Source organism: Haliotis asinina, chromosome 6, assembly GCF_037392515.1.
Source record: "Haliotis asinina isolate JCU_RB_2024 chromosome 6, JCU_Hal_asi_v2, whole genome shotgun sequence".
NCBI classification, from domain to species: domain Eukaryota; kingdom Metazoa; phylum Mollusca; class Gastropoda; order Lepetellida; family Haliotidae; genus Haliotis; species Haliotis asinina.
In genome coordinates this window covers 60,585,943-60,598,803 of record NC_090285.1, presented here as the reverse complement: position 1 = coordinate 60,598,803, position 12,861 = coordinate 60,585,943, and the positions used below count along the sequence as shown (strand labels likewise).

The window sequence follows — 12,861 nt, the reverse complement described above, 5'->3', positions numbered from 1 at the left end:
TTCCCGTCTTACTTTCTTATTAGCCAGGCGCGCTGCTTGGTACTTCCGCGACTTAAAGCTTGACTCAATTTAATGTGATTAAACTATTGTTTGAATCATTTTATTTGGTTAGGCATTCAGATCAACGCACAAAATGCGCCTGCACGAAGATGACTTCTTTCGTGGTCGAATCAGAATTCATCCTAGGAAACATTTGTCTAACTGCGGACCATCAGACGACTGAGTTGAAATACCGGCGCTTTGTCTCGATTTTGTTTCGCCATTTGTCGCTATACCCATGACCATGTAACGTTTTTAAAAGTGTGTTATATGTGTGAGAACAGTTTCACTTCGGCCTTCCTCGCACATTGAACTAACACATCGTGATTGAACCGAAATATAAACCCAGCTAACCCGAATATAAACCCAGCTCACAACTGCTTTTGGAAGCACTCGGGGACAACTAAATGTTGTGCGAGAAGCTAGGACTTCTGTAAATCATTGCGACACAAAACCACCTTCAGGAAACCGTGCATTGTTTTAAAGGCTTGGGGTTATACATGTATGGCTAGTGTATAACTAAGGCTAGTTAATGAAAATAGTTTTAGGAACAATGGGTTTGTTTACTGGTCCTTAGTCTCTGAATATACACTGGCCGGCAAAAGAAAATATACAAGGTTTTCAAGAGGTCAAAATCATTGGCCCAGACTACCTAGCCACACGGAACATAATGCGATGGTGTTAACAGCATCTTTACTCAACCTGAGCTAAAAATCACACGCATACTACAGAAACATGTGGCGTCAGACTTGTGGAAGTTCACTCGGGGTCCTGAAAATTAGTTTTCAATCACACAGAGGATAAGCAGGTACTCAGTTACACACAATTAATGTTCGCTACCATCATTTTAGCATCTTGTCCTATCATCTAGCCGAAGATGTCAGACTTCGGACAAGGTCCCGTGGTATGCGACGCCATTCGTCCTTGAGGGCTTGTGTTAGTTCTGCACGCGTCTGTCTATTGCATCCCACATGTGCTCGATCGGGGACATGGCTGGTTAACGTGCTGGTCACTGTAGAACGTTCACGTTGTCCTTATCGTGCCTGCCAATGACGAACAACTCGGGGCCAAACGCAATCTGTGTCTACATGTGTCCTTCGAAGTGTCTGTCGGATATGAAACCTGCTGCCTGAAGACGTCTAGCCACCGTGTATCGACTCACACGGTCATCAAGGGCATTCGTCGCTGATGACGTTACCGTCAGGAAACACTTTCGCGGGTGTTACGTTCTCAAACCCCGGTCTTCATCTAATGTTGTTACTCGCGGCCTTCCACATCTTGATCTGTCCTATGCTTGTCCCGTCTGCCTGTCTGCTTGTAATGTTGTTTTGGTCCAGAGACAGCTACACCGGTGCAGCCGTAGGTTCCTGTCGTAGGTTCCTTGAGTGGAGGAGTGGATGGGTGGAGGGTCACTGGAGGGCATCGTCAACGTGGGAGTAGTCTCTAATCGCCTACATCTCTATTCGCCTGCGTCTCCAATCGCCAACAAAATCAAAACTGACTAATTAGGATGAAAAAAATGCACCCCTGACTCCGCCTGACCATGGCTAAAGTGATTTTGATTAACTGTTGTTCTAAGAATATTTAGTGGAGTAGGAAAATATGAATTCCATTATTTGTTTACATGTAAAGCATTGAACGTTCCGTTTTTAGTGGTGCTTATATTTATAATTGGCCTAACATTTCAAAATATAAGCAACGTTTTTTCATGTTTATGCTACCAAGAGATACAAGTTAGCTTGGTCGCCGTGTGCAAAGGCAATGCTTTTACGTGATTTGTAACATTTTTTATCTCACTTTTGACCTGGTGAAAGTTTTAAGGTTTAACTTCTTTTCTGCGCATAGTGTAAATATTCTTCTTTACTGTAAGGCAGATAATGTTTGGGGGTTTGATAATTTCTCCCTAAAAAAACAAATAATTTCCTAATGTTAATTCAGTTTGTCCTTCGCCCAATATCCCGAGCTATGAGAAAGTTCTGTCCACACTGCTTCTACACTCAAACAGAAGATGCCATACAGACTATCGCGCCTGTTTACAAAGTGGGCATAAAGGTGAGTCTCTAATTCCAATCTTATGTAAATACGTATTAGATGTTAAAATATTCTGAGTAATATTGTATTGGAAATATTTCCAATCTACACTCTGTGTACATCAATTGGGTATTAAATGTATATATCCCAGTCAATCTGGGGAAATAGTCTTCCTAATATTTTTTCCCATTAAGACATTAAATATCACTTAATATCAACAAATAAAGTCATTTATGCCTCGGTATACCTCTTCTTCTTCTTTCAAATACAAGAGGGATCATAGGGGTGATGCTTGTTTATCATTGCGTAATCTATGGTCAACAGACCATGAAGTGTTGTTTTAAGAATGAAGGCGAACAGAGATGTGGGCGAATAGAGGACAACCCAGGTACGAGGCTATTTTTTGTTTGGTGAAATACAGATACCATGTTGAATAACAATTAATGGGATAACAGACGGTGATAGCCAGTAAAATGCAACACAGCACAGGGAATCAGAAACTCTCTTTCCTCTCCGAGCATCATCCTGTGCCCGTCTTGAGTCAGACCATCAATTTTCAAGCAAGCATATTTTCAACAAACACACCCTATATTATTCATCAAACACCACCTCATATTTCTCTTCAAGGAACACTTTCTCTCAACAGATACCTAATATTTTACATCAGATATATAAAGCTGGCGAAATGTTGTTATCTGCGAAGAATCAAAGGAAGGAAGGAAGGAAGGAAGTGTACACATATATTTGTAGAGTTTCCTTTGCAAGTCTATGATATAAAGCTACTGAAACAATCAATGTCAACCTAAATGGAATTATTAATTTTTATACAATCCCTCGTTAAGAAAAGAGGTAAAAATATTGGTGTAAAGGGGAGGTAATTCAAAAATCAAAATGGCTGTCACGGGTGCTGTTTTGAGATCAGCCTACGTTCAATTTTCAAGGATAGTATCTTCACAAAGTTTAAGATCAGGTATTAATGGCACCAGAGTTGATATTTTTTTCAGACTCGCAACTATGAAGTTGTTATAAATGATCACATCGATCTGACGTGACTATCAGATCAATTTCACGTGTCGGATTTGGAGTAAGAAGTTCGATTCGACTATGGTTATGGTTAGGTATATGGCTGGAAAGATTTGCACCCGTTACCTCTTTTTTATCAACCGCAGCGTGTTTTGCGAGGGGTATTAAAATGCAGCCCGTCCGTCCGTGCACATTTATCTTTTCCGGAGCAGAACTTTAAAACCATTAAATATTTTTTCACCAAACTTGGCTAAACCTGGTGATATATTAGTGCCTTTTGGTACTTTTGGTATTCTTAATAAAATATTTTGCGAGTTTCCACGGCAACAAGTGTGACTTAGACTGAAATTGGAGGTAATGCGGGGGGATATTGATGACTGTGTCTTCTTGCTTTTAATCATTCTGTGCTTAACAGTATGGGCCTATGTTCTTTTTATAAGAAAAGTCTGTCTAAACCTTACCCTAGCCCTGGGCGTAACCATGAACCTAAACCCTCGAAATAATCCGAATATATGCATTAGAAACTGGGGTTACACGTAGAACTCTTACCCTCCCTAATTTCTTTTGGACAGACTTTTTCACGCTATCAAAATAACCATGATACTGATAAAGATCAAAATATTGACAGGTTCATCATTGAAGGTCACTCTTAAAATATATTGACAAGATTATTGAATCATACTGTGCATTTGAAATGTTTTGTGTGAGTTTGCTCTCTGGCAAGCAGCATTCGACTGACACTATATCTCTGATCATGCTGGTAGATATTATGAAATCATTTGTCTGATATTGCCATTGTTTCAGATTAACTCACTTACCAGGAGGTTTAGGGATATTCATGGGACTTTTGTAAACTTTTACAGTCATGTGTCTAAGATGCAACTATAAGTATATCTTAAGTAAATGAAGTTACTTTTTTCCTGAAAGTGAAGCTGAAAAAGAATTACATTGATATGGCACAATATTTTGTGGTGTGTACAGTAAGACAAAGAAATGGTTATTGTCCAGGATCTTTGACCAAGTAATTTACACTTCTTTGATGCTTATTTCAGATTAAGTAAGTAGAGACTTTTATGATTTTTACTTGGAAGATTATTCAGAACTATTTACATCCCACATTATGATGTATGGACCTGATGTATTTGAATACACAATACAATTTAGGAAGTAGTCAAAAGTAACGTATTTGTATATTGTTTTTACTGAGAATGTGTCATTTCAAATGTAATATGTTACATTGTATTTGTTGTACTGTTTCCATACAAGCTTAGTATTCTGGAATACACTATGTCTTCAAATATAGTCATCATTATTTGTCTTTCTTTACTTTTTAAGTGCAAAAGGAAGTTGCAGTTTTGAGATGCCCTCGTACATGCATCAGTGTGCATCTGAGGCATCAGCAGTTTGATGGTGTTGCTGGAAGAATGTTTTCTAATTCTTCACGTACTACCACAAACAGGTCAGTATTTCTTTTGAGGAGCAACTGAAATGAAAATTGTTAAATGGGATCTGATCATTTGTGAGAACAATGACTTTTATTGAGACTCAAGAGAAGAGAGTGGGGGATGTTGAGATGATCTATTGTCATAATTGTTTTTGCAAAATTGTCTAAACAACAGACAAGAACACATATGATTTTTTAATTTTTTTTATGTTTTTGTCATCTTACATGAAGATGATTAACCATGACTACAAATTATTAAGGCTGAGTTGATCAACAAGGGATATGCACACATACATATTTATAAAACTTTAGCTGGTCAGTATAGATTCAGAAACTAAGGGAATCCATGTTGCAGCCCAGCAGCTGAACTGAGCACAAGTCCAGAGTGGAGTGTAGCTGGTACTAACAGTAAAGGTATGGCTGGGAGTGAAAATGAACACAGAGATGATAGATATTTAACGAAGCAAAGAAGGCAATACATAATGGGAAGTCCCATTTAAATTTGGTCCTCACCTAATTCAAACAGAATTAAATTCATCTATCTTGTTTCAGTAATCATGGTGATGATGTGATTTTGGCTTATGTATCAACCTAGAGTGGAATAATATAAGTCTTTTTGATGTATTATTCAGATCCTACAGGATATTGACCATTCAGCTCATTGTTGAAGGATATATTTTGTCTCTGCAGATATTATCAGCAAAATTGAGTCCAAGCTTGGCAGCCCAGACCTAGGACGTCTGTTTGCTGTTGTGCATGTTGGAGGAAAGCAGCGCAAAGTGACAGCTGAAGATATCATCATTGTAGAACACAACTTCCCTCCCACAGTTGGGGACAAGATCCGATTGGAGAAGGTGAGATAATAATTAATTATTTCCATTTCTTCTGATTCATGCAACCCGTGAAGGTCCCGGGGTAGAATAGGCCTTCAGCAACCCATGCTTGCCATAAAAGGTGACTATGCTTGTCGTAAGAGGCGACTAACGGGATCGAGTGGTCAGACTAGCTGACTTGGTTGACACATGTCATCGGTTCCCCATTGCGCAGATCGATGCTCATGTTGTTGATCACTGGATTGTCTGGTCCAGACTCGATTATTTACAGACCGTCGCCATATAGCTGGAATACTGCAAAGTGCGACGTAAAACTAAACTCACTCACTCACTCACTCTGATTCATGCTGCTTAAGATGTTTTGGCACTATTTTGTAGAGGTGACAATGCTTGTGGGTTTCAGCAAAATGGTGAGCATACAGGACCTGCATCGCCATCAGCTTTTTTCCATCAAACTAACATGTCGAATTTATTTGTAAATAATAATATGTAACTACAAAACATCAACATAAATGAGGCGTAATGCTAAGGTACCACTCCAATTTGCCTTTTGTCCTTACACAGAAACACATTTAAATCTGACAGTTCATATTGTTTAATTCTTAAATGAACACTTGTTTTGGAAAGGACAAATGTTGCCTTCGTGAATTGAATTACCTCCCTTTGACTATGTCATACAGTTTGTGGTTTCTGTCAGGTCTTGATGGTTGGGAGTAAAGACTTTACCATGGTCGGTTGTCCAATGCTCAGGTTGGTTTCTCCACACAAATCTCACACCATGCATGTCATTACTATTGTGTAACAAATTCCTCTTATTGTGGTACTTAATTTCTGCTATTTTCCCTTCTGTCTGAAAAGAGTTTATTATGGACAGCCATGTTTAACCAGTGTTTGTTGAAATAGGTTTGGCTAATTTGGCCTTGTTGCAGTAACATGCAATCTGTAAGTTGATTCTCTTCTTACGCAAAGCAGTGATGCATAGAATTAAAATGTTACTGTGAGACATGACTGGGTGTGTCCTTGTTTTCATACATTCATTGATACATCACCAGTAATATTGCCAGTGTTGTCTGGGAAATTCCACATGTAAATTCCACAGAGTTAAATGATTATGGTGAAAAATGTTGCTTTTACTGTTACATGGTATTCCAACTGTGCGTAATCCTGTAATTCTTCTTTCCACAGCCGTGAGCAAGTGTATGTTGAGGCCACTGTTGTGGAGAAGACACTTTCGCACTTCAAAACAATCTTCAACTATGTGAAGACAAAGGGTCATCGCAAATATAAATGTGAGCAATTTTCAGTTTCCATCGGCCAAAACTAAACATACATGTATCAATAGCACAATGTGGAGTCTGTTGGCTACAAGCAACCACTTATTTATGATATCAGATCAAGATTATGACCTTCAGTATGTATGTACAATACTTGTGCTTGTACTTCCATTGTTAACTGAGGAATGGGGACTTCAGGTGCTCACTTGGCCAGCTAGAGTTCTTTGGCACTCTATCACTAAGTAATCTTTGCGGTAAAGACTGTCTAATATTTAAACTTAGCTCTCGCATTCGTGCTTATCTACATTACTATGGAACTCAATTCTTGTTCCAAAATATTTTACATCACTAGGACAACTGCATCAGTTATTGGTAGTACCAATCATGATTATTTTTGTTTTGCCTTTTGCATCTCAATACTCTAGTAGTGCCTTTTAATGGCTAAAAGTCACAAATTGTCCTGTCAGTCAGATTCTAACTTGCACATTTTTTGCAAATATAATATGTTCTGGTGATGCCAGATGTTTGTGCTTCAACTTCGGTATTTCATTATCACCTGACAGAAATTATCTGAGAGGAAGTGATGGCTTTTGGCCTAAACTTCTAAAGAACAATGAAATACACTATAAGAAGGAAAAGGGTTGCGACAGTTTTCCTTTTAGTTTCATTATTTTAGTTAAAGGTAACATGCAACACAAAACACAACTTTGCAGATTTTCATACCTTTTGGTATTGACTTAAAGTAAGAAATTATCAAAAATGCAAATTCAACTTACAGAGTTGGAAAATAATGTGATGAAAAAACCCTGTGAAATCAGAGTTCATGGCTCTGCGCAGTGATTAGGTTCGCGCTCTTGAACTGGGATAGGGATTCGTAAAAACTCAGCAAGTGATGCATGCAAGTATTATCACAGTGGTTAAAAGTTGGAGAATAAGAGATGTTTCTTGTGATTACAAGCATCTTGGGTCTGCAGTATTAATAAAACACTGGTCCCATACTTGGTTGCACATTTGCAAACCAAGTTTTCAAGAAAATGTAGCATTAGAAATACTAATTTCATTGTTAAAAATTGCTCAGCTTGAAAACTGAAATGTTTTAATACATGTCCATGGAAACATATGTTAATTGTGATAAGCAGTCTCTGTCACAGACAAAGCTCATTGTCTGTTTCATTGACATCTACATGTCTGCCTGTCTGTCTGCTAATGACAATATGCAATACACAACTTCAGTCATTGACCACATGCAGTTTTAACGTAACATCTATCAGGCTGTACATCATAAACAATATGTACATATATGTATGTCTCGTGCACCTGAGGACTGTCTCTGTGATGTTATGTAATTACCTTGACAACCAATGGAAGACTTTGCAACATATGTCATATTTGGATTTCACTTTCTCAGTAAAGTACAAATTCTAGTACCTTTTTGGTTGAGTCCCATCTGGGATTCGAACCCGCACCCTCAGAGTCAGGCACCTAATCGCCAGCACTCAAAGTCAGCTGCTCAGCCACCGCGACTTCCACAAAATGAAAGTTGGACAAATGGTAGTCTACACTGCATACTTTGTATACCCCTCTGGTAAGTGTGAATTGTCATGGCTAGCACGGCTGAAAGCTATGATTACACGATGCCATTTAGAAAGTGGTCAAATGCAACATGTGCTATATTTGGGATTTCACTTTCTCAGTAAAGTACAAATTCTAGTACTTTTTTGGTTGAGTCCCATCCGGGATTCAAACCCGCACCTTCAGACTTTGTGTGCTGACGATGACTCTGAGGGTGCGTGTTCGAATCCCGGATGGGACTCAACCAAACAAGTACTGGAATTTGTACTTTACTAATCCCAAACATGACATATGTTGCATTTGACTGCTTTCTAAATGGCATCGTGTAATCAATGGAAGACTTTGTTACACTTGAGTGCACACCCACCTGGATTTGTGACTACATGCATGGTTGCAGCATAATGCAGACATAAATCAGCTGCATGTCAGATAAATCATGTGATGTTAATTCAAAGTTAAAAAAGTTCATTCAAATGTTTAAAGAACCAAGAAGAAACATGCTCACAACATTGATGACAAGCAACATGCTGAGCCATCTGTATATGACACTGTGTTGTTGCTGCAGTAACTAGTGCTAGTATTACCATACAACCTGCTATATGAAATGTCATAATACTGAAATTTTAGTCTCAGTGATATATTGCCTATATATCTATATTGTGCACTGAAGCTTGGAGACGATACAAAGCCCAATAAAAGGGTGGTGATACGATAAGTATCATGATACTAAAATCTTTGTTTCTAACACCAGTTATAAAAACTTTAAGGTCAAAACAAAACCAGTTCTAAAGTATTTTCTCAAAATCTGACAGCGTTGTTCAATTTTTATTCGAAAGTAAGATAATTAAGTTCATACATGGACTTTGTGACTGTTGATAATGTGAGCATTGTGTACAGAGTTTATGGTGCAAGAATTTCCAAGAAAATTTTTACTTATGAAGAGAAAATAAGCATATATATTAACCTTCAAAGAAAAGTAAGTCTTTTTTTGACAGATATTCCTGATTCAGCAATATTCAAAGTTGAACAACAGTGTATCGTGGCTCATTTGAAATATTTTATCAGGATATTCAACAATGTAAACTTTGTATTGATTAATTGTATCGGCAGCCCATGGATCAATGCACTGGCAGTAACATATGTTAGATTTGAAAATGAGGCCTTGTGAAACATTCAGTGTCACTGATTTTTCTTACTGACACTGATTTTCCATCAGTAATAATCAGGTATCTGATATGGGTAGCCCAGTAAAGTTTTGAAAATGTCCACATGTATTTATGCTGATTTGGTTGCTGTCGAACTATCTACAGTTCGTCGTCCCAATGACTGCCACTGTTCAGAGTTTGATCAGACCAATATCATCCACCTGGGTCGACTGGGAACTCAGCAGTTACTACCTCATATAAGTCATGGCACATTATTGGTGCTACAAAGATGCTAAATATCATGATCACTGTAAATAATAAACCAAGGTAGCTACCATAGCTACCAAAATTTACGTATGATATTTGCTATCACAGCTGAACTAACACTCAAAACTACCTAAGTATAAAGCTTTGCAATCTTTCGGACTGAAAGAAATGGCTTGCTACGTGCATGTAGACATCATATTTTCACGTAACATGATTAAATATCGAGGATAGAAATAGGATCAAATTGGATCAGTCACTATACCATCCAAGCATCCGAAAAACTACACTGCTGGGATGTTTTGTTACGATCAGACAAGGAATACCGTGGATATTTGTAAATAAAGACATGTGATGGGAATCCGGCCTTCTGACTGTTTAGGTGAAGAAATTCTGCTACTATGGACTGGAGCCCAGTCCCTTTGTCTGTCACGGTCGAGGGAGCGGGCGCTGACCAATTTGCAGTTTGGTTTCGTAATTAGACCGTTGGCGAGAAACATTATTCGCTCCGCATCAGTGCCCCTTTAAGGCTTATATGCATTCTTGGTTAATTTCCATCCCCATTGTTTTCCATACTGAACAAATACTTTGGCTAATGCTTTGATGTATTTGTAGTTATGACATTGCTTTTGATGACTATTTCAGTGAAGCGGAACGAACAGACAGTGCTTCTCATTAACAACATACAGCTGAGGCAGATCTCCTGAAACCAGGGAAATGGAAACAGCATCATTCAAATATTCTGCATGTCTGTTAGTGTGAATTAATAGATCCCTTGTCTACATGATCACATTTACAAAATGTGATATCAGTGACTGTCGGTCCACAGTACAATTACAAGCTGACTTATAACATTACTATGTCCAATTACATCCATTACATGCTACCGTGATGAGTGATTTTTCAGTACAGTTGCTGAGGGCAGCATCAGTTGATATCCATCTACTCATTTATATGCAATGTAATGCCAAGAATCTGCTTTAAATTGATTTCATGAGTCATTCCGACAACATTACAATTCTGTTTACTCAACTGAGCTTACTATTGAAGAGCCTGGTACAGCAGATACACTGGTGCTGTCTGGGTTTGATGGGAGTTATACCAATTCCTCAGGCAGTCACTATTGGAACAGGAGTTTTTTATCCCCCCTGGTATGTAATGCGGGGGGATATAGTCGACGCCTCGTTCGTCCGTCTGTCTGTCTGTCCATAATCATTTTTTTTCCGGAGCATAACTCAGAAACCGTTCGATATTTTTAGACCAAACTTGATAGATATAATAATCTCAACCTATAGTTGTGCTTTTTGCTAATTACAGAGTTTGGGCATTTTTATTTTTTTTGTTTTTCCATGGAACATCTTGGTGTTTGTCTAATGGTGGGATGCGCTTCGTTTCCGGAGCAGAACTCAAAAGCCGTTCAATATTTTTCTGCAAAACTTGGTAGATATATCAGTCAGAACCTAAAGTGGTACCTTTTGCTATTTACAAGTTTTTATGATTTACTATTTTCTCGGTTTTCATGGAAACGTTTTGGACATAGTCTCAAAAGTGAGAGATGTGTTTCGTTTCCGGAGCACATCTAAAAAATTTTGTAATATTTGAAGCAAAACTTGGTAGATATATGTGGCAGATCCCAAAGTGGTGCCTTTTGCTTTTTACAGGTTTTTGTGATTTATAATTTTCTGGGTTTCCATGGAAATGTTTTGGACTTAGTCTCAAAATAGAGGGATGGGTTTCGTTTCTGGAGCACAACTCAAGAACTTCTAAATATCTTTCTGCAAAACTTGGCAGATATGTAGGGGAGACCCTAAAGTGGTGTCTTTTTACAAATTTTCGTGCTTTATCATTTTCCCAGTTTCCATGGAAATGTTACAGAATTAGCCTCAAAATGGAGGGATGGGCATCGTTTCCGGAGCACAACTCTAAAACTATTCAATATCTTACAGCAAAACTTGGCAGATATTTGAAGCAGACCACAAAGTGGTGCCTTTTTTTGTTTTCAATGTGTTGGCATTTATATTTTTCCTGGTATCCATGGAAACAAATCAGACTTAGTCGTAAAATGGAGGGATAGGCTTCGTTTCCAGAGCACAACTCGAAAACCATTTCATCTCTTTCAACAGATCTTGGCAGATATATGAGACAGATCTTGAAGTGGTGCCTTTTGCTGTTTACAGATATATGGCATTTATAGTTTTCATGACTTGCATGGAAACGACTCAAACTTACTCTAAGAAAACATCAAGAAACTGTCAGATGATTTGTCCTTTCAAATATGTGCAGGCGTGGGGATATGTCATCTTCTGATGACTCTTGTGTTTGTTTGGAAGAGCATCAGTTATCTGTATTAAAGCATAAACAATATGTGTTTGTAGAAACTATTTTGCAATGAGCTGTTGACAATCATTGTGATTGTTTTGTTGTGATCATTCTGCTTTTGATATGGTTATCCAACACAAACTATACTTGACCTTGGCTTAGCATTTGTTGCTTATAATTTGAAAAGTGCATTTGCAATTTTAGCTCGTCGTGACAATATACTCAAACTTTTCATGAAACTTCTTCACACTGATATGGATAGTTGTGTGCCAATAAAGGGTGTCTGGTTTAGTTGTTGTTTAGAAGCCTGATACTTCTCCTGATGATATGTTCCACACTGAACAGCCATAAGCTCTTGGTCAGTCACTCAGCAATATGCAACAATGAGTAAATATTATTTAATGCCAAAAATATGTAATTGCTGAAGTGCAGAATAATTAATGGACAACAGAATGTGCATTCTCATGAATGTTGTCAACGTTTGTTCATATATTTAATAAAAAGTGAATGGCGAGATGTCTTGTTTTGAGGTGACATAACTGACCTGGGGGTACACAATTATGGCAACACTTCACAGACCAGAGTCTACCCACTAAGCTGATTCTGTCAGCTACGGGTATGCCAGAACATATGGACGGGATAGAGGTGGAAATGATGGAAGTGCCACCAACAGGGTTTGACAGAGTCAATGATGAAGAATGATATTTTTTATGGATACATAACTTCATTTTTTCTGTGAAAAGTGATGTTTTAACATAGATGCTAATGTCGTTGTCAAATCACTTGCTTGATAATGACATTCGAATCTATACTCCTCACAAAAAGTTAAGCAATACAAATGTTTAGTCTCTTTACATTTTCATTTATTGAAATCGCAGATCATGAAATAGAAAGGCGAAACATGTACACATGATTAA

General features: G+C 38.0%; 1 protein-coding gene across 1 annotated transcript; it reads left to right on the top strand.

Annotated features, from left to right (window-relative positions):
- Positions 1-2,930: 2,930 nt before the first annotated feature.
- LOC137287348 (large ribosomal subunit protein bL21m-like) lies at positions 2,931-12,458 on the top strand. Its single transcript, XM_067819602.1, has 7 exons — positions 2,931-3,040; positions 4,429-4,552; positions 4,893-4,951; positions 5,228-5,391; positions 6,068-6,120; positions 6,556-6,659; positions 10,271-12,458. The coding sequence occupies exons 1-7, from the start codon at positions 2,962-2,964 to the stop codon at positions 10,330-10,332; spliced, it is 645 nt and encodes a 214-aa protein (XP_067675703.1). The 5' UTR covers positions 2,931-2,961; the 3' UTR covers positions 10,333-12,458.
- Positions 12,459-12,861: the final 403 nt, after the last annotated feature.

What these genes read in the sequence shown, in the direction of transcription:
- LOC137287348 (XM_067819602.1), top strand. Translation starts at nt 2,962, where the DNA reads ATGGCTGTCACGGGTGCTGTTTTGAGATCAGCCTACGTTCAATTTTCA. An exon ending in TTCACAAAGTTTAAGATCAG is followed by an intron (nt 3,041 to 4,428) that starts GTATTAATGGCA and finishes TTACTTTTTAAG; the next exon opens with TGCAAAAGGAAGTTGCAGTT. An exon ending in GGGTCATCGCAAATATAAAT is followed by an intron (nt 6,660 to 10,270) that starts GTGAGCAATTTT and finishes TGACTATTTCAG; the next exon opens with TGAAGCGGAACGAACAGACA.